General features: G+C 39.3%; 1 protein-coding gene across 1 annotated transcript; it reads left to right on the top strand.

The window, feature by feature from the left end:
• Positions 1-2,395: 2,395 nt before the first annotated feature.
• LOC131677390 (uncharacterized) lies at positions 2,396-13,601 on the top strand. The gene is made up of 2 exons (XM_058957183.1): positions 2,396-2,795; positions 12,969-13,601. The coding sequence occupies exons 1-2, from the start codon at positions 2,396-2,398 to the stop codon at positions 13,478-13,480; spliced, it is 912 nt and encodes a 303-aa protein (XP_058813166.1). The 3' UTR covers positions 13,481-13,601.
• The last annotated feature ends 9,266 nt before the right edge of the window (positions 13,602-22,867 follow it).

A 22,867-nucleotide genomic window follows, 5' to 3' on the forward strand; every position in this document is an offset into this window, starting at 1 on the left:
TTCGTCGCAATGTTGTTTACATCAAATGTAATTTTCATTTTTTCTAAGTGAGTAGCGATTTTTTGCTTCTGGTTTGCACGAGGTCAGAAGATAGACTTATTTTTTTGTATTTTCTTGTATTTTACCTAAGTAAGCACTAAACATGATGACGTAGCGTTATATCTGCTTTAAATTTGCATATAGAGCAGACCCTCTATTCCGATTTAATGCTGTTATAATGCTAGAAAACACGAAATATTGTGCTATTACTGTAAAAAATTTGGCACGTTTGTTTTCTGCATTACTAACGCTGTTATTGAGCACCAATATAGAACTGTCAAAATCGAAAGCCTGCTTTCTGAAATACTCGTGCTTTTAGACAGCTTTGATGGGTTATCAATTTACGCAATGATTCAGCGTAGCTTTTTTATGTTTTCTTTCCAGAATGATAAACAATGTTTAGAACTGTAATTTATACAGTCTTCTAATGACAAACGATAAATAATGTTAATCTTAACAGAATTTAAATTCAATTTTTTTGCAATTTTCTTTCTAGATTCGTACAGTAAGAAAAGTACACACTTCAAGTTCGATAGATTCAAGAATCAGCTGTTTTTTAATTACTATGGCGCCTCTTGTTCGCCCTTGTTAGGCTACCTTATTTCGAAAAAAACTATATTTTAAAAATTTAAGAAGCTTCCCAGACACCTGATTCGCTGCCAGAACCAGCCTGGTGACCCTTGGTTGGCACTGAGAAATATTCAACAGGAACCGAGCCACTCCCTGGTAGCATCATTTTAGGAACCGTGCTAAAGCCCCGGCAATATAACCCAAAGCAGAATTTTAGCAGCAATCGAGCAAAAATCTTACAAAATAATGACTACTTTTATGTAATTGTCTCATTCTCATCTAGTGAAAAGGGGTAAGTGAAATACAAAAATGTAAAACGTTCAATATATCCGTGCACGTAAATTAATTTTGGCAATTTAAGACTAGTTAGAAAGGTATTTGTATTAATTTTCTAATTAAATACACATAGCAAGACACAATTGTTTTGTTTGAAAGTTATTTGTCCACAAAACTTCGACAAAATCACTATGAAAAGCTATGCACTATCAAAAGCTATGAAACATAAAATAAAACAAATTAATACCGTTAAATTGTCACGTAACCGATTGGTTACCGTTCTAACAACGTTTTTTTCAGTTTTGTCAAAGAAAGGTATTCTAACACCTACTTGGATACTAATGGGTACTTTAACCTGAACCGTCAATGAGTCTGACATTAGCCTTTCTGAAGGGAAATTCAAGGTAAGTTATATATCTTGAGCCTATAAAATTCTACAGATCATAAAAAGTGGCGATGAATTTGGTATTGTTTCAATATTCAACTACATATTCATCAGTCAATGTAAGATAAGGCGCATAATACCAGCCTTTTCACCTAATTCGAAATGCACTGGCGAATCAAACCCTTCCCACAATGAATCCGCTGCTGATACGGATGTGTTAAACTAATTCCCCGACAGTTATGTTAATGAATACCTGAAATTATTTGAAATTTTAAACGATTTTAATGACCCTCCGGAAACGTGAACCCAGTACTAAAGGGAGGACTTCCGTATCTTACATAATGTACGCGCCAAATAAAGCACAAGGACTACACCTCCCCGTTCCACCCGTTCAAGCAAAGGTTGTAGTTGCAGTCGTAGGGAAAAACTTTCTTCAGAGAAAGTGATTCTCGTAAATGCGGTCGAAATTCTTTCGACCATAAGCGCATAACTATGCCGCTGGGGTAGACCCTACCGTTACGGCCTACCGGCCGTACCGAGGTCAACTCTGCGCACCCAGAATACTGATGAGCCTACAATAAATAAAGTGGAACATTTGCGCGCTCCCGCGTATGTATGACGGTGCGGGTGACGAAAAATCGAAAAAACTCTCCAACGCTCGTAGCGTCGTTGGGGTACTCGGAGAACTACATCGCTGGACGGTAGTTAAATATTTGCTACGACAAATCCGGTCCACTCTCCGGGGTTCGATTGCAACAAAAACCTGACCAAAAACGGTTCCGCGCGCTTATTTGGTGTTACGCTTTTCGGCTGTCCGGTAGTGTCCCCAGACAAGGGAGCTGTTTTTGGACGAATTCGTGTGCGTTTGCCGAGCTTACTGAGTGATCGCAGGCAGGTCCCGATCGCTAGGTCCGTACGGTGTGGAAAGTGTATTGGGAGCAGTGGTATAAAATACTCGCACAGTAGCAAATACACTATCATTAGCTTGCAGTCATTTGTTTAATCAACACGAATAGATTAAAATAAATTGAACGACACGTTGGTTGGTCAGGTCCTGTGGCACTTCCTGCGGTGCGAAAGTGAAAATTGGAAACAATACAATAACGAAGAAGAAGAATAACGACGATGAAATCCTCCACGTGCCTGCTGATGTTGGGTGCAGTCGCCCTGTTTGGCGCAGTGTCCTGTGCTTCGATTGCTTCCAATCTGGTTGAAGCGGCCACACCCAGGATCGCTACCAGCGAGAAGCTACTATCGGCGATTGTGAACGAATGTTTCGAGCAGGATTCGGTGCTCGGTTGCCTTAAGGGTAAAGTGCTCGTCTATCTGGACGGTGTGCTAGGTTTAAGTGAGGAACAAGCCCGTGCCTTCGAGGAGCAGAACGTGGACAAGGTGATACTCGATCGGGTAGCACGGATTCTGGCCACCCACGAATTTAAACTGCAGCTGCCGGACGAGGCAGTTGTTAGCTATCGGGCCGATAAGGGCGTGAACTTGGACGTGCTGCCAGCCGGGCTCGGTGTCGGTGGGTATTAGAAGTGTGATTTAAGTGAAATATTTTTTGCTACTGCTTGGAAGTCTAGCTTTGAGTGGAGAAAGTTAGAAGGTTTTCGGGTGGAGTTGTACTAAGAACACTAAAACTAAGGAACGCATGAGGGTGGTCTGAGTTGCATGAGTGATAGATCATCCGATTGAGGGGAGTAGTTTTTATAAATCGGAATCGTTGGCAAATGGTTCGATTTGCATGAGGAAATAATTGAGGTTCAAGATAACATAGTTGGGTGAAGTGGAAACAAAACCGTATCATTCAAAAGTGATTTTATTGTTCGAAATGGTACGGAAACTATTAGCATCAATTAGTTGAAAAATGTTGATCAACGTTTATTAACTTATTACGTTTATTAACGTTTATTTAACTGGATTCCAAATGCTGAATATAACTAAGGCAGCCATAGTGAATGTAGATATTTTGGACAATTACAAATTGATGTAAATAGGACACAAATATCACGGGTAAATTAGTGGGAGATATAAGTTAAAGGGATATAATACAAAAAATTTCAGTCATGAGAATCTAAAGAATCGGAAAAAAAAATTTATTCCAAAATATTGGATGAACATATTTGAAAAGTAAATCAACATCTCGTCTGAATCCAGAAACATGGGCAATTCAGACTACTATACACCAAAAACGTTGGCAATAAAAGTGAAGCTATTGAATCTTGACGAGTAACGTTTTTGTGGTTGAACCTTTGTGCTAGACCATTACTATTTTTGGCGGAGACGCGTGGTACTCGATACCATGAGACGAATTGCCATGATAAATCCTAACAGAGACAGTTAAATGCAATTACATGAGTGTAAAGGGGGGAGTGAGTTGAGCTTAATTCGCTAAAAAAATACACATTTTGCCTTTCTCATATCAACAAAGGCATGCAATCACCCTAAAAATTATATTTTTTTTAATTTGTTTTGGCAATTCATATTGAGCGACATTTTCTCATATTTGCACTGAGCGAATGACTGTGAATCCACGGATGTGCCTCGAAAAAGACATGTTTTGCGGTGTACATCTCACAACTGCAAATCTACTGAATCAATAAACCCAGGTAACTGCGTGATCTATTTGTATTTTTTAACGGCAAACATGTTTTTTTGTAAATATAATAGTAACTGATGTTATGTTCAAACGACTGAAATTTTGAGTTATTTGAAAACGGCTGTCTCAGTCTTTTAGAGCAAAACGATGGTTGTTTACTGGGCAGTAAACAATAGGGCATTGCAATTTTTTTTTTTTTTTAATTCTCGAAGGCCCCCCCCTCTCATATTGTGACAAATGTCAAAGTAAGGTCAGATGCCAAATTTAACGTCATTTGGACAATTTTAGACCCCCGCCCACTTCGCTTGAAATTTTTTGAAATTGGTACTATGGGAAAATATGGAGGAAAAACACATTAAATGCTATAACTTTTGAAGTAGCAATCGGAAAATTACAATTTATACCTCTTTTGAAAGGAAATAATCTTAGTATTTAAATAAAGTTTTTCTGTTTCTAGGAAAATACAGGAAAGTGGGGTACTGGGTCATTTTGGACCAAAAATACCATATTTTTAATGATTTTTCTGCTCCGTGATGCAAATCATGCATATTTTGTAGTTTTTCTAATGTGAAAAAATCTCAGAAATCGATCGGAACCCTTTTGACCTTAGTCCGAATACGAAAAGTTGGGGTTATAGGGCTTTTTGTCATTCATATTAAATTTTATCATTTTCTCATGCATATATCTCTATTATTCTTCAATAAATTTTCATAAAATGTAACTTGTTGAGCGTGTAAAATTCTAAGGAATAAAACAAAAATAAAAACGTTAAAGGGTAAAATTCAGAAACATCAAACTTTTTGATATTTACTCTACAAATCTCATATTTTTCATTATTTGTCCTAATACCTCAACTTCCCCTATTTTTCCAGGAATGAAACTTTTCTCATGTGATCCCTAAGCATATTTTACACTAAAAGTAGTAATTTAAATAAGAATTTTGTTGTTAAATGGAGTTAATATGTGCGATTTTATGATAAAAATGTGAAATCGACATAATTTGATGTTCCTGAATTTTACCGGTAACGAATCTATTTTGGTTATAATCCTAAGAATTTTACACGTTCAACAAGGTATAGTTTATGAAAATTGAGTGAAGAATAATAGAGATATATTCACGAGAAAATAATGCAGTGGCGTAGTAAGAAAATTTTTGGGGGGGGATATGAAATTTTTTTATATATTTGAAAAAATGTTCAAAAATATTCTGAGCAGGAGAAAAAAATGTTCAAAAACCAACAACTCAGGGAACGGGTTTGGGTAGTCAAGGTAGGAAAGCTAGCTGTTGGTATAGAATAAATGCTCTTCCTCTACGAGGACAATCTGGGCGGCAAACTTCAGACTGTCTAATTTACTGAGCCCTTCAGTTCCCTTGTGCCATTCAGTACCACTTCCTCGTTGAGCTTTCGACTGATTCGCGAACTACTCGGTCTAGTTTTCGACGCTAGATTCTAGCCTACTCCGACGAAAAGTTCCCCGGCGAGAGAAGTTCGAGCCAACCAGCCAGGTGCTGCGGTCAGTTCGGCGATTCCGGTAGAGTAGGGCATCCGGTTTGCTGGATCCCCGGCGTGACTGGTGGTGTATCGTCGCGGTCCACGCGGTCTCGTTCCCGGCAGTGAATCTGACTGTAAGCTGACGGAGAGGTCCCAGACGAAAGAAGTTCTCCCGATACCGATTCTTATTTGGTTTCAGTATCACAACTTCTTGATCCCTTTGACTCCGTAACCGGTGCCATTTAGCACCGCAACTCCTTTAAGCCATTTAGTTCCCTTCTTGGGCCATTTAGCACTACTTCCTTGATGGTCCATTCAGTCCTCGACTTGTTCGCGAACAACTCGGTCTAGTCCCCGACGATGGACCTGACCTACTCCGACAGAGAATTCCCCGGCGAGAGAAGTTCTCCCGAGATCGAGCTAATCAGCTAGATGCCGAGGTCAGTTCGGCGATTCTGGTGAAGCAAGGTATCTGATGCACTGGTGCGCCGATGACCCGCGACTAGTGGTGTCTCGTCGCTGTCTACTCAGTCTTGTCCCCAGCGGTGAGTCTAGCTTACGCTAACGGAGAGTTCCCTGGCGAAAAAAGTTTTCCCAATATCGATTCTTCTTTAGTTTTCGCTATTTTTCTATCGGAACAACCGGTGGGGTGCCGTGGTCGGTCGGGCGAATCCGCATGGAGCGTGACGTCCGGTTCGCTGGCGTTTCGACGACTCATACTCGCTGCTCTGTTGCAGTCTATTCGACTAGTCCTCGGCGGTGGATCTAGCTTATACCTGCGGAGAGTTCCCTGGCGGTGATTGCTCTCCCGAAACCGTTGTTCGATGTCCATTCCGCTGTAAGACGGTGTCGATCTACATCAGCGGTTCTCAACCTTTTTCTTACCACGGACCCCTTAGATATCACACTGGGTTGCTGTGGACCCCCACAGATAAACATAAATTTTGTATGCTATCAATATGTTATTTTCAATTTGTTAGGAAACAAGATTTGAAATTCAATATGCACTCGGAAAATATATTTCTCTTCGCGGACTCCCAGCAATGACTTCGCGGCCCCCAAGGGGCCCGCGGACCCCAGGTTGAGAATCACTGATCTACATCATATCTCTGTTTACTGCGTTCCACGTCCCTACGTCGCTTGTAATTCTGTAGGCTACATTATCCGGGTTGATGTCCGGTCCTCCCGTTTTAAGTAGCTCCCTGCACGTCCCTTCAAACCTCGGACATTCAAAGACTCTGCTCGGACATTCAAAGACTTCAAACCTCGGACATTCAAAGACGCTCCGGTGTCTCCCCGACGTTCTCACACTCCCGGCACAGTGTTGACGTTGCGTACCCACACCGATGAAGATACTCCTTAAGCATCTGTGGCTCGGTAGGAGCTGTTTCAGGTGGAAGGTTATCTCTCCGTGCTTTCTATTGACCCACGTCGACAGGATTGGATGAGCCGGTTGGTCCACTTTCCTTTCTCCGTATTATCCCATTCCTGCTGCTACGTCACCATCGAATCGATTCTCATCATCTTCCTCACGTTTCTGACGTTTCATCGATTGTAGCACTTGATATCCTCCGTCAGGGTAATGCAGATGGGAATCATCTCGGCGTCAAGGCATACTGCCTCCGGTACGCAATCGCAACTCGTACGACCAGCAGTCGAAGAGTCCTGTTCAGCTTTTCGCGGTTTCACTTGGTTTTCAGCGCCGCACCCCAAGCAGGAGCCCCATATCGCAGTATCGATGACGAAACACTAGATAAAGACCCGACATTTCGCATGTGTAATCAACGTGGTTGTTTAAGCTCAATCAGTCGTCGATTATCACTCCCAATTGCTTCAGTGCACGCTTCGATGCATTCACATGCCCTTCGATGGTGATCTGTATCCGCTGAACCGCTTTGCAGTAGCTGTCCAACAACAAATCCGTCTTGTAGTGAGCTATTTGCAGCCTGACCCGTTCATCCAGCTCTCGATCGCATCTATTGTCTCCGTCACCGACACCTCCATTTCTTCAAGTGTCTCACCGTTATTGACACATCGTCCACGAAACCAACGATTTTCACTTTCCTGGGCAGCCGTTTCGTCCCCAAACCCCCCCCCCCCCCCCGCTACTACGCCACTGAAATAATGAAGTTTAATATGAATGACAAAAGGCCATATAACCCCAACTTCTCGTATTCGGACAAAGGTCAAAAAGGCTCCGATCGATTTTTGAGTTTTTTTCACATTAGAAAAACTACAAAATATGTATGATTTGCATCACGGAGCAGAAAAATCATTAAAAATAGGGGATTTTGGGGCCAAAATGACCCAGTACCCCGCTTTCCCGTATTTTCCTAGAAACAAAAATATCTCCATTTAAATACTAAGATTATTTCCTTTCAAAAGAGGTATAAATTGTAATTTTCTGATTGCTACTTCAAAAGTTATAGCATTTAATGTATTTTTCCTCCATATTTTCCCATAGCACTAATTTCAAAAAATTTCAAGGGAAGTGGGCGGGGGTCTAAAATTGTCCAAATGATGTGAAATTTGGCATCTGAGCTTACTTTGACATTTGTCACAATATGGGAGGGGGGCCTTTGAGAATTCAAAAAAAATTTTTTTTGCAATGCCCTAGTAAACAACCATCGTTTTGCTCAAAAAGACTGAGACAGCCGTTTTCAAATAACTCAAAATATAATAGTAACAATAATAATATTGTAGAAATCGTCCGTGGTTACCTGGGGAATGATGTCAGGAATTGTTCAAAATTTTAAAACGCTTGGCGTAGTAATTTTTTATTATGATTAACACAGCATGTATTTAAGATGCCTTCGGAGATTCATTGTCATTCGTCCAATTTTGAAAATTTTTCATTGAAGTTTTGAGAAAAAGGAAAAATGCTGCATATTTAAAAAAAATTACTGAACAGACTAAAACTCTCTGAAATTTAAAGGAATCACTTACATTAATGCGAGACTCCCTTGCCAAAACTGCAAGTAATCTAACTCAACTTTCGGTCTACGTGGTTTGTGAATGGTCCCATATCATCCTCCGGAAACTGCTAGGATTAGATAGCAGCCCCCGCAAGAAACTGGCTATGAATGGCAGCCCCACAAGCAGTTGACTTTGATTTGTAGTTCCAGCGATCAGCAAACAATTGGATTTAATAGAATTCACCGATATCTACTCGTTCAATTGGAAGAATTCACCGATATCTACTCGTTCTGAATAGCGCTGCCAGCGTTGAATAGCAGTTTCTATACAATCAGCATATAGTCATTGGCGGTAAAGAAGGGTACCCTTGAAGCTGTGGCAAAGATCGTGGAGTAAGAACAATTATCATCGAGAAGACAACCCCATTCCGTACCGTGAAGATTGAAGTCTCCTCGATGCTGGGAGAAGTTCCTCGATATCACAAACTGGCCGGTGCCCAGTATAGCCCAACCAGTCCTGTGTCGGAGATTCTTCGAGCTGTTCGGTAGTCCACGCATGACAAACTTGAATCGGTGACCACACCATCGATCTCAATGTTGCTTGCCTGCCACAATTACCGGTCGAAGTTTTTCGTCTCCTACAAAAAAAAGTCATTTACTTGCTTTAGACAGAATATCACAATATGGGGGCAAGCTGAACTCACACCCTTACAGATTTTTTCAGAGATTTTTCTAACCGGAAAAAAGAGGCGAATTTCTACAATAGAAACTTTTACAAAAATCACAATTCTAAGCTCGCCTGGGCGAACTTTTGAGATATCCGGTACGGCTGATAATTTCTTTCTTTGATCCGAAAGAAGATATTTCGTCCGACGGAGTTCAACAAAAATGGTTTGGCTATCGATGGCTATCGAATGGCTATCGATCTAATTAACTATCACGAAGAATGTGTAAAAACTTTTATCAGAAATAGATAATAAGAGCATCTTTGTTTCACTCGAATTTGCGAAAAGATGGGTGAGTAATGTTTGGACTTGGAATGGAAATTCCATTCTAATGATTTACACCGTAATCTACAATCCACCAACCAGGACACAGCTCCTAAAAACTGTCTAATCAGTATACTGGTCTTGATATGCACTTTCTCGAATAGATGCTCGCTCAGTCGTCTTCAAAACCTAGCGTCAACTGATTTCACGAATATACAGTACAAGATTTGCGACTGGAATTTACATGAAATGAGCGACTATCAAACACGAACATTTGAACATTGCCTACTGGTTGGATTGTCTTAAAATGTTACAGGGGCGCAAAACTGAGACTCAGTCAAGGGCGCTAGAAGACCACGCTACGGCCCTGTTGGTTTTGAATAGCAGACCTCATATGGAGCAGGTTTCGAATAGTGGTGCCCACAATCAGCTAGCTTTTGATAACAGCCTCAGATGACTTCGGGTGGTAGCTTCATAAACAGTTGGTTTTGAGTAGCAGCCTAACCCTCGTAAGCAATTGATTTTAAAGAGTCCCCCCAATCAGCTAATTTTGAAAAACAGCCTTCTAGCATTCCCTAGTAACAACTGGGGTTTTTTGACACTTTTAAAGACCTTCTTAAAACTTAGAATGCACTTGTAGTGTACTATAAAACCAGAATTGCTACTTGGGTTGGATATTAGTCTTCGTAAGCAGCTGGCTTTTAATGGCAGCGCCACTATCCGTTGACTTTTAATCGTAAGGATTTGGCTCTGGTTGGCAGTCCCGCAAGTAGTTGGTTATGAACTTTGGAAAGCGGACCCAACAAGTAATCGGTTTTAGAGGTAGCGTAAAACTTAGTTAAGGGTTGAATAGCAGATTCCCAGGCTTTGAATATTACTCTCCGCAATCAGCTGGATTTTGAAAATAGCTCCTGCAGGAAGCCTCTCAACCCACAATCAGCAGGCTATGAACAGTAACACCCGCAAAGACCTAGCTTTGAACAGTAGTCTATCGACGCAGGTACCTTTAAAGAACATCCCCGCAAGTAGTTTTCATCAATAAATAAGAGCATGAGGCTCCAAGAAACAAACATTGGCCTTACCACTGAGAATAGCAAGTAATTGCTTCTTGCCTTTTGGTCGAACCTCAAAAGATCGGTTGTCCTATACGTCCTTGAAACCTGGAGTAAGACCAACGCCATTGGTGGTTTTGGACGAAAGATGTTGCGAACAATTTGGGTTGGGGCGCAGTTGTAAGAGGGAATATTGAAAAGAAATATGAACCAAAGTTGCAGCAGTTGCCTGGATAACATCCCAATGTTCGAATAGCTAATATTGTGCGACTGTGGCTAGCTGTTTCTGTTGTCTGAAAGACTGCCTATATAATGGTTCTGAAAAGTAGTCAGGCAGTTGCAAGGAGAAGAGGTGCGCAGTGGACAAGGTGTATCGGCCAAGCTGAAGGGGACCTGAAGAGCCCCGTACGCTACGTGATTGACAGCAAACAGCCATGGACCATGGACAAGATTTCTGGACAGCTCTCGCAAGCAACTGGTTTTGAATTAAAATTCTCACAAGCAATACGGATCTTAAATTTGAAAAAAAAAATGTCGCAGTTTTTCATTTGTATTTATAGCGGATGCCCAAAAGAGTACATCCATATTGTTTTTAAATCAGAATTATTATATTTAGATTTTTAAACTTAAAAATACCAAATTTAATTCGACTAACAAACTGACAGTTGTACTACTAAATGACGTATCTGCAAACATGTCCGTTCGCCTTATCGTTAACCGGGACAGCACCCCATACAGCATGATCTGGTACTTTTGCAATCCGCTAGCAGCTTGCAGTCCCAAGTTTAATCTGCCAACTATAGTAGATCTGATGAAGCAACCTATACAATCGTATTCTAAAGTCAAGTACGTCTCAAGGGTTTGGATGTGTTGTTGTCCTAAAAGGAAACGAACCAAAAAATGTTTTTTTCAAGAGTTTCGGACTTAGAAATAAAAAGAGGATTGAGATATTAAATCACAGTAATAATCTGCATCAGAAAATGCCCTACACACTTAATTTGAATTACTGGGATCAGTAAAATTTTACTGGGGTTTTGAACAACAAACCGTTCGGTAATCAATTCAGTAAAACAATTCGGTTACCGAACTCTCCGCAATACGTTCTATCCAAACGTCAAAAAATACTGGTCAGTCAGCAGTGAAGATGGCGACTTGACAGATGGTTTGCTGTACCTGTTTTGTAAGTTTTTGACGAGGTTCGGTAATGTTGGTAAAATTTTGCCGAACAATCAGTCAGTGTTTTACAGGTTAATGTTTATGTACCAAAAAACCGTAGTGCTGATAAATTCAGTGAAAAATATTGCGGGTTTCAGCAAATTAATCGAAAAATTACTAAAAATTGCTAAAAAATTAAAACTTTACCGCAATTTTTTAAACAATTTGCTGACAGCTCCGTAAAAATATTACTTTACTGTGCAAGAAATTACTGAACAACGGCTGGTTTAGTGTGTTAACCGCATGCCCCTAAAGATCCCTATTGGATGTGAATTGTACTACCGCAAGAAACTGGCTGGAGAAAGTCTCTTATTTTCTCGGCTCTTCAAATTAAAAGCTGTTTTTACAAATGGTATTGCATTTGTCTTTTCCGTGAAATTACAACAATTTTCCGGTGAAAGCATCTTTTCTTCCAATAAATCCACTTCTAACAATATTGTTTGACACTTTCTTTCCTTTGATTAACATGAAATTTGAACACCTCAAAAATTACATAGAAACCGTATGTTAGAAAACTAAATAAACTACTCGATGAAAATGCTATCAAGGTCATAGTGCCTGGATGTAGCGAGACCAAACCCAGTATCTATTCTTGGATCCAACTCCGTAGTACTGATGGTAGCTCTGCTGAGTCGGTGGAATTACATTAAGCAAGTACCAGAATTCGGTTAATTGTTCAATGGTAAAAAAGCACAAAAACCGATACACGTCTGCTAACAAATGATACAAACTTGACATACTATGTTCCTAAAGAGCGACGATTTATCGGTGAGTTTATTGAAGCTAAATATAAAATTTAATAGACCTCCTGTTTGTCACCAAATAGTTTTTCCCATCAGATCACCAGTTGAATAGATTTTGAACTCCTTCTAAAAATAATTTAAACGCACGAGCTTTCAATATGCACTGACCACCAGACGCACTCTTCTGCTATATACCTCTGATCAAGTCAGAACTATAACAGACTAAAGCAATTAAGAAATAGTCGCTTCAACCGGATATGAGAGTTAAACACTGTTACTTTCATTATTGCCCCGGTGATCGTTTATCTGTTTGTCGTCGGCTAGTCGAAATTAGTGGGGTACTAAAGTAAAGGGGGAATAATCTTCGGTTCATCAAAGTGACTATTGATTTTAATTTTTCTGTGATACGTAACATTTATTGAAGGTAAACATGGAGCTTAGAGTTACAGATGTCACCTTTATACAGTTCCATCATATACGAATTTCTACATTACTACAGCTCGATTGCATCGTTTGAATCACGCTACTCACAAGTTCAGCCTGCTTATACCACACTAATCAACAGGCCCCTTCTCTGCTCAAGCCGGACTTCCACTACCTAATCGCATCAAACAAATACATAACAAATAGAAAACTAACTTACTAAACCAACTCTTCCCCAAACCGCACGCGCCCATCCCTTCGCCACGCAGAATCCCGTGGTCACTTACTGAAGAAGAAACTCCTGCTTCCAGTTCTGCTGCTGCTTAAGCTGAAAATGAAAGCACTGATGCCGATCGTCGTCGCCCTGATCGGACTGAAAGCCATGAAGGCGCTGATCCTGTCCAAGCTGGCCATCACCCTGGTGCTCGGTTTCCTCATTGCCCAACTGGTCAAGAAATCCGGTCTCGGCATGCCAATGATGTCAATGATGCCAATGATGCCACCGGCTGCCGAATATGGTGCCCCAGCTCCAGCTACCACCGAGCCACCGTCCAGCTACAACCCATCTTCCTGGGAGCCACAGTCCGGGGGACCGTACTCCCGCGTTTGGGAACCATCGACCTCGTCTTCCTCGCACAACCTGGCCTACAGCTCCTACTACCCAAGCTCCAGCGGATCGTCGTATAGTTCAACGGCGTACAACTCCGGATCATCCGTCTCTAGCTCTGGTTCGTCGCCGTCGTCATCGTCATCATCATCGAGCTCCGCTCATGCATACTAGGGAACCAAAGTAAACCAAAAAAAAAATAGTGCCGGGACACCACAATCCGCGGGTAACGCAAATGTACAGAACGGAATGTCTTCAAACCAAAAAGCAACTTTCTCGTCGAAGACGAATCGAAACCACAGAATGCCAGACTGGTTAACCTTTCAGATTGGGTGAACCAATCGAACCAAAGGAATGACCACGCGCTGTTAGACGAATTTCGTACCAATTGTTAACTGTTAATTATTTATTTGCTTTCGCCGCTTCTATTTATTGTCTTTTCGAAAGGATGTATTTAATAAACGAATTATTTTGAATGCTCTTTTACTGTCATACTGAAAGAAATCTACGGAATCTTAGATGATGTGTGCATCAACTGCATTGGAAAGGATTATTCAATCCTAAAAACTTGAGATTGCTTGTTCCAATTCGTCGATCGAAAAAAAAACCGAAAGAACGCAGGAAGAGTACGAGCGTTTTGCTAAAGGTTAAAATATAATTTTAAACACTCCCTTAGATTACCAACCAATACTAACAAAACGCTCCCTTTCATTCTTTGTGCCCAATGGATCTGAGTTTGAAGAAGGCCCTTACAAGGCGCGAAAATTTAAATCAGCAAATGTCAAAATACTTCCCAAATAAAATGCTCTGCTCTTTTTGAAACATCAATAATGACACCTAAAAGAGTAACTTATATTTTACTAACGTGCGAGCAAACGGCTTATTGTACCCTGCCTTCTAGATTTAAAATTATATTGCATACGCAGTTAGGGATCATGCATAAATGACGTAGCATTTTAGGGGGTAGGGGGGGTACACAAAATTTGTGACGAAGTGTGACGAGGGGGAGGGTAGGGTCAGAAGTTGTGCGACGTAGCATTAAGTTTAAATTTTTTGGCGGGCATCAAAACCCATTAATTAGAGAAAACAATTTATTGTTTCTCCATTCCTAAGTTGATTTTCACGCGGGTTTTTCATTTTGTAAATTTTACTGTTCGCGGAATGGCAGGCTCGCATAGAAAAGGATAGATTTTTCATGCGGATTTAAATTTCCAAATTAGTTAGATAATATTGCTAACTAGTAGACTTATTTTGGTAGCTGAATTAAATTTTCTTTCGGATTCAATCAAAGAAAATTTAGTAATTTAGTTGAGCTTATGCTTCCTAAAGTCGTTGGCAGCTGCAGAATTGTGAACTTTTCTTCATGCTTTATTCTAAACTTTGCTAAACATTGCTAAACTGCTAACTGCTAAACTGCTAATTGCTAAACATTGCTTTATTCTAAACAAAACTATCCACACTATATGTGTCATGAATTGGGCTTCTTTTGTAGGCAATTTGCAGTTATAATGAAAATGTTGATAAAAGTCGTCAAACATTTTGTAAGGATATATATTTAAAAGAATTGAAAAACATGTAATTTTTTAATCTCCTGGTCACGTTGCGGGGGGGGGGGTTAGAGATATGCTACGTCATTTACAAGGGGGAGGTTAGAATTTTGTGACCAAATGCTACGAGGGGAGAGGGAGGGGTCGAAAATCGCCAGAAAAAAGCTACGTCATTTGTGTACGGCCCCTTATTAATAAATAAATCGACAAACGCTACTCTAAAACTGCCATTTCTGATGTATAGATGTCGTTCAGCAATCCAAATGAGCCGGTACGTCATGCAACAAGCCTAGCGTGGAATGTGGTATGAAATAATTTCTCGTTCATCGGTGTGGAATCGTGTAAAAACGGATACTTGCTCTATTAATTGAGCTGCCTTTAAGTAGCGGTGTTTGTTATTTACATTCTATCTCATCTGTTGAATACTTCTTGATGCTACACCTAAGTATATTTTTCCTGTGATTATCCTCCCGCGGAAGTCGTTTTGTGCGCTGAATGTATATATCGTTTTAAAATCGTAGCGAAATCGTCTTAAAGTTAAACGGTCGCCTAAATGTAGATAACGCTGCTACTTCCGGAGTGTTAGAAGCGTTTGCATAGCATTGTTTCCTTATATGTGTCAAAAATGCCAAATCAAATCAATTGGAAATATTTCAGTCGGAATTTTGACCCACTTGTAATATTCGATTCCGGCTCACAATATCGAATAAAGATCCGGTTGGGTTGACGGTGCTTGACTGCGTCCATGCGTATGTTAAAATAAAGAAGGATCATAATATTCACCTAATTTGGCAAAGGACTCTAGATAACGATACCAACACATTTGGCCTAATGGCACCGAAATAATACGTAAACCAGTCGCCGAGTCGTAACCATAGTGTACAAATATACAGAGAGAGCGAATTTGTTCTGATATCTGAATGATTGAATGTTTCAGCACAGAGAACAGACGTCCATCTTCAGCATTCAACTTGTGTAAAATCTCTAACGGTTTCGAAGGTAGTTTGGATATCTAAACCAGGTGCGCTACTGTCGTCATGTTTTTTTGTGGCTGAGTGCGACAGAATTGACAGTGGTTATTCCTCTACCCAGTCAAACTAGTCCGGAACCGATTCGGACTTCCAGCATGAATTCCAGCTCAAATGGTTCAACCGATAGAGTCGAAATCGGTTGTTTTCTTTGAACTAGTTTTCATGTAGAATCCATCTAGGATTTCGAACCGGTTCCGGAATCGATTTAACGGATAGTTGGGATAGGTTGGTGTGGCGGCGCTAGTGTGCTTAGTATATTTATTCAAATGTTTACACACGTTTTTTAAATATTTTTGTTCGATCATGGATGTCTGTTCTCTGTGGTTTCAGTACGATCGTGGCACTCAAGAAATATTGGAATACAATGAAGAAAAGATTTTGTCTGCGTCGCATGAAAAGCCCACCAAACAGGAACTCTAGCAGATGAACCAAGTCAAATTCGGATTTATTCTTGAGCATATTTTACGTGTCATAAAGATACAAAATATGCAAAAAATTATAAAAAAAAATTATAACATTTTTTTTATAATTTTTTTATATTTAGATGTTTTCAAGGCGTATGCGGGACACGCTCAGGAAACCTTTTAAAGAAGTGTTTTCCCAAAGATTTACACAACTTGTAGAAGACTGAGAAACCTTTCGTAACGGTTTATGACCTGGCCCACACTAGAAATTCAAAAATTGCAATCAAAATAATTTGGTTCAATTAGCACCTACCTCACGTAGTTCGTAGATTGGGCAGCACAACTCGAAACTTTTATGGGTGTCTTGCACAAAATGAATGTACAATATAGACATTTTTGAATAAGAATCAAAATTTTGGTAAATATGGAACACTTTCCGGGACGTTTTACTATGCGGGACAAGAGCTTGAAACCAGGAACTGTCCAGCCTAATCCGGGACCTTTTCATCGGTTTAATTTCAGTCAAGTTTGGTCGTGTTTTCGAGAGCGGCTAGAGAAATTTCGTGAATAGCGCACTCAATGTTGACCTCTAGGTCATCACATGTTTGCTGTTGGTCGGTGTTGACGATAAACTTGACATACACGCAGAATTTTATGTATGCATCGATAGCATACTTTTCTATCTGCCTCTCGTTTCTTCTGCTGTAAATTTTATGCATTGGACATATTCGGTCTATCCACTCATTGAATGCTTACTAGAAGTATATGTATGAAAATGCATAAAAATCACAGCAGAAGAAAAGAGAGAGGGAATAAAAAGTATGCTAACTATGCATATTTTTATTTCTCAGTGTAGTACCGCGTAATCACGACGTATTAGACGTCAAATCGCTAGAACGAGGCAGCGAACCGACATTACCGCGTTTCGATACAATTCGTCTATCGAATTATTTAAAATATTTAAATAACGTGTTTAAACATTTGAAATAATATACGATAAACACTAGCGCCGCCAAACCAACTTATCCCAACTAAATGGATTCAGTATGGAATCTTGCTCAAAGAAAACAACCGATTCCGACTCTATCGGTTCTTACATTTGAGCTGGAATTCATACTGGAAGTCCGAACCTGTTCCGGACTAGTTTGACTGGTTAGAGGAATAAACGCTGTCAACTCAGCTACAAAAAAAAAACAACGACAGTAGCGCTCCTGGTTTGGATATCCCAACTACCTTCGAAACCGTTAGAGATATTTACACAAGTTGAATGCTGAAGATGGACGTCTTTTCACTGTGATCGTGTTCAATAAATCGATTGTTGCAACGCCTGCATCGCTTATTACCGATCTTGTTTAGCGAAAAACATCTATCAAATCTTGAGGAACAATATTTGGAGGCAACCATCCCTTCACAATGTCTCGATATTCCTCCAGCATCATTTATGTAGACAACTGAGCCCCACATACCATTCGCATACAAGCCGCATAACACAGTCACTGTTTTAGCATGCAATGAGGTCTCTTGGATTTGTTCTGTATGCTCCTCGCAATAATTAGTCAGTTTTGTTTGTTTACACACCCATTAAAGATGCTGAATCCGCCTGTCAAAAGCACTCAATCTGAAAAAAAATCAGAGGGGTGTCACTTCTGTCATCCGCTATCCCAGTCAAAAAAGGCAAGTTGCTGGCTAGCGGGGGGCTATTTGCCAACTCGGATGCGCTAATTGCCCTTCAATTTGCCAGCAAATTGATGGCAATTAGGGAGCTATTTTAAATGCAACATTTGGGCGATTTTCCGCCGTCATTTCTTTGCCGCTCTACCCGCCCTTAAATCGCCCCAAATCACCCAGAGAACGCGCCATTTAATCGCCCTTAATTACCTGATATGAAAATTAAAAATAATAATTATTTTCGGATTCATTATCTACTCACATAAATTTATCAGTACACTAGGTAATCACCACCAAACTATAGGAAGAATCGATGGTGAAATTCGTATTGCACACCAAAACTTACCACAATCTGACTTTCATTTAGACTTTAGGTCAGAGATCTTGTTCCACTATACTTACACACGATTCCACAATTTCCCACATTCGTTGGCTAAATTAAGTGCACTAGACAAACAAAATACAAGCGAGAACACGCCGATTGCTTAAAAAACTATTTTAAACTTAAGCCAAACATGAACCGCCATGTTTGAAAAACGCGGAAAACAACCAAGTCCATTTCAGCCGCCAGAAAATTTGTCTAAGTATTGAAATTGCCTTTAAATCGCATTCGCAAATTGCATTTGTTCCTAGGGGCAATTAGCACAGGCGTGTTGAGTCAAACGTCAAACCTTTTAAATCGCCTGACCATGTTCGTCCGCATTTTTTTTGACAGGGATGGAGATATACAGACTTTGACAGTAGTCAACATACGATGGGCCTAGCCGCTTCTAGGCCCATGTCGCCCGTGCAATAGCATTGGCTAGGACAAAATGGCTGCCTTGCAGGAGGCTGGAAAAAATCGCATCGAATCCTTCTCAAACGAGAGCCATAGACAGGACATGTAAACAAACGATAGAATCCTTGTCCAAAGCGATCGTTAATACCCATTTATCCAGTCATAGGCCACGTTTGAAAAGATATGCTTTGGCAGCAACCTGTGAAAAGTTTGCTTGACCGAACGGTCATTTTTGATTAAAAATTTGGAAATGCTTTTCATTTGGATTTTTTTGCATGATGAAACTGCAATGAAAACTGAAGTAATTAAAAAACGAACATCCCACTTGAAAAAAAAAGATGATAATACCTTTTTTTTTTAATTATTTTCTATTTGATTATATTGTTTTGTTTGCATTTCATTTCTAATTTAGTATATTGGGTGTTCAGCCACAAGTGGTGACTTTTCATCCCTATTGTTTACATGATTCAGTTAATTATTATTAAGATATAATATGCTTTCGCAGTTAAGAATTTTTTCGGTAGGATGTTTTAAACCTACTTGTCTTGTGAATAAGGAGCTAAACAAATCTTATAAACTAACTTATAAACTATAAAGAGAGCTAATCGTTGCAATTGAAGATTGCAACGATTTTTATCGAAAGTTGCTTATAATACTGTTCGTCATAATTTCTAATGTTTCTATGTTTGCGAGTCTGTGCAACTCATTTGTGCTAAACTAGGGAGGACGCTTCAAAATCATTTTCAGAATTTTATTCTGAATCCTTTGAAGCGTTTTCTTCCTAGTAGCACAACAACTTGTCCAGATTAACACTGCATATAGTGAGTTTTTTATCGTAAATCAAACCCAAGTATTTAACTTGATCTGACCACGTTAAATTCAAACCATTAAATTTAATAATATGGCTATTATTTGGTTTAAGAGAAGAATCAATTGTGTTTTTGCCGCATTAGTGGAAATTTTCCATTTTTTCAGGTAATCATTGAAAATATTCAAGCTTCGTTGCAGTCGACTGCAGATAATACGAAGGCTCCTACCAGTGGCTGAGATGCTAGTATCATCACAGAAAAGTCTACAGCCTGTAGGTAGATTTGGAAGATCAGAGGTATAAATACTGTATAGGATTGGTGCGACGCTTGATCCTTGAGGGACACCTGCTTTAACGGGTAGCTTATTAGATTTACAATTCTGATAAGAAACCTGTAGGGTACGGTTAGTAAGATAATTTTTAATTATCTTTATTAGGTAAATTGGAAAATTGAAATCCCACATTTTGGCAATTATTCCTTTGTGCCAAACACTGTCGAAAGCTTTTTCGATGTCTAGAAGGGCAACTCCAGTGGAATAGCCCTCTGAGATATTTGCCTTTATCATGTTAGTTACTCTCACCAGTTGATGAGTAGTTGAATGTCCAATACGAAATCCAAATTGCTCAGGAAGAAAAATAGAATTCTCGTTGATATGTGACATCATTCTAGTTAGGATGATTTTTTCAAATAATTTACTAATAGAAGAGAGTAAACTAATTGGTCGATAGCTAGATGCTTCTGTTGGGTTTTTATCTGGCTTAAAAATAGGAATAACCTTGGCATTTTTCCCTCTTTCAGGGAAGTATGCTAATTCAAAACATTTGTTGAATATTTTGACCAAGTATCTCATGGTGATTTCGGGAAGGTTTTTAATAAGAATGTTGAAAATTCCATCATAACCTGGAGCTTTCATATTTTTTAACTTTTTCATGATGGATTTGATCTCATCATAGTTTGTTTCAACAATGTCGTCTAGAGATAATACTTGATTTGAAATGTTTTCATATTTTTGTAAAACTCGGTTTCAATAGGACTCACAACGTTGAGATTAAAATTATGGACGCTTTCAAACTGCTGAGCAAGCTTTTGAGCTTTTTCTTCGTTTGTAAGAAGTATGTGGTCACCTTCCTTAAAAGCTGTAATTGGCTTCTGAGGTTTCTTAAGAACCTTGGAAAGTTTCCAGAAAGGTTTAGAATTTGGCTTGATTTGTTCAACATCTTTCGCGAAATTTTCATTTCTTAAGAGTGTGAATCTATGCTTAATTTCTTTTTGTAGATCCTGATAGATACATTTCATAGCAGGATCACGAGAACGTTGATTTTGACGTCTTCGAACATTCTTCAAGCGAATCAGAAGTTGAAGATCGTCGTCAATAATAGGAGTATTAAATTTTTTCTGTGTTGTTGGTACAGATAAATTTCTAGCATCAACTATAGAATTACTTAAACTTTGTAATGCCGTATCAATGACAGCTTTTTTGTAAATCAAGGTCATGATTAAAATTATTCTCAATATAAGTTTTGTACCTTTCCCAATTCGCTTTGTGATAATTGAACACTGAGCTAATGGGATTGAAAACAGCTTCTTGAGAAAGTGAAAAAGTTACTGGAAGATGATCAGAATCAAAGTCAGCATGTGTAGTCAATTCGCTACAAATGTGACTTTGATCTGTCAAAACCAAATCAATTGTTGATCGATTTCTTACAGACGAATAGCACGTAGGACCATTCGGGAACAAAATTAAATAATAACCAGCAGAGCAATCTTTAAAAAGTAGTTTACCGTTGGAATTGCTTTGAGCATTATTCCAGGCTTGGTGTTTGGCGTTAAAATCACCGATTATGAAGAATTTCGACCAATTTCTTGTAAGTTTTTGTAAGTCTCCTTTCAAGAAATTAATTTGCTCGCCAGTGAACCGAAAAGGCAAATAGGCTGCAGCAATAAAAATGATACCAAGATCAGTTTCAACTTCGATACTCAAACTCTCGATCACCTTGGTGTCAAGAGACGGCGTAACGGAATGTTTGATCCTGCGATTAACCGCTATGGCGATTCCTCCGCCGAATCCAACAATTCGATCAAATCGATGAATAACAAAATTAGAGTTACTCTTCAATTTAATATTTGGTTTTAAAAAAGTTTCGGTCACAACGGCTATATGCACATTATGTATCCTCACGAAGTTGAAAAATTCGTCTTCACACGTTTTTAATGAACGAGCATTCCAATTTAATAAATTTAAATGATTATTTAAAGTCATTGTTAAACTTTAATTTCATTACAATTTTGTTAGCAAATTCCCACCCCGCTTGAAAAGCTTCAAACATGGAGGTAGAATTTAACATAGCAATCATCATAGGTAACATAGAGTCCTGCAGGTATTTAAATTTTTCTTCCGTTACGCTACCTGGATCCATTGGACTAGAGGAAGCGTTGGGTGCAAACGAGTTTGTGGGCGTCGTAACGGTAGCCGTTATTTTAGCCTTATTACCTGCCACTGAAGCATAAGATGACACACCATTGTAAAATGGTGTGACGGAGGTAGAAGAAGTTGTTAATCTATTTTGAATTGGATTAACACGTTTGGACGTGTTTTTTTGAAGTGTACCTGAGGAAGTAGGTACATTTTTTATTTGTTGTTTTTGTTGTCTAGAACGAGAATTTATAATTTTTTCTCGAACAGGACAACCCCAGAAATTCGATTTATGATTTTCGCTACAATTAGCGCATTTGAAACTTTTTGTGGTTTTTTCACCGGACAAGTATCTTTCGTGTGCGATTTATCACCACAGATCATACATTTGGAATCCAAATGACAATTTTTTGTGCCGTGCCCAAAGCCTTGGCATCTACGACACTGGGTCAGATTTTGAATTCTGCCACCATGTCGTCTATAATGTTCCCACTTTACTCGCACGTGGAACATAAAACGTGCATTTTCAAATACTTTTAAATTATTAACCTCATTACGGTAAATATGAATTAAATAAAGCTCCTGGATAATTTCAGAGCGTACTGGCGTGTTATCGCCGCTAGCCTTTCTCTTCATAAGAATAACTTGTGAAGGAGAAAAGCCAAGTAAATTTTTTAATTCGTTGGATATTTCATCCAAACTTTGACCTTGTGGTAGCCCTTTCAAGACAGCCTTGAATGGTCTAGCTGTCTTGAAATCATACGAATAAAATTTATATAACTTCTCCGTAAGATACTGGAGTAGTCGATTGTGGCCAATCAATTCTTCCGCTGTAACTCGACATTTAACTCCTCGGCCAATCTGAAAAGAGACTTTCACGCCAGGAAGGAACGTCGAAAGCTCAGTTCGAA

The sequence above is a fragment of the Topomyia yanbarensis genome, chromosome 1, assembly GCF_030247195.1.
Source record: "Topomyia yanbarensis strain Yona2022 chromosome 1, ASM3024719v1, whole genome shotgun sequence".
NCBI lineage: Eukaryota > Metazoa > Arthropoda > Insecta > Diptera > Culicidae > Topomyia > Topomyia yanbarensis.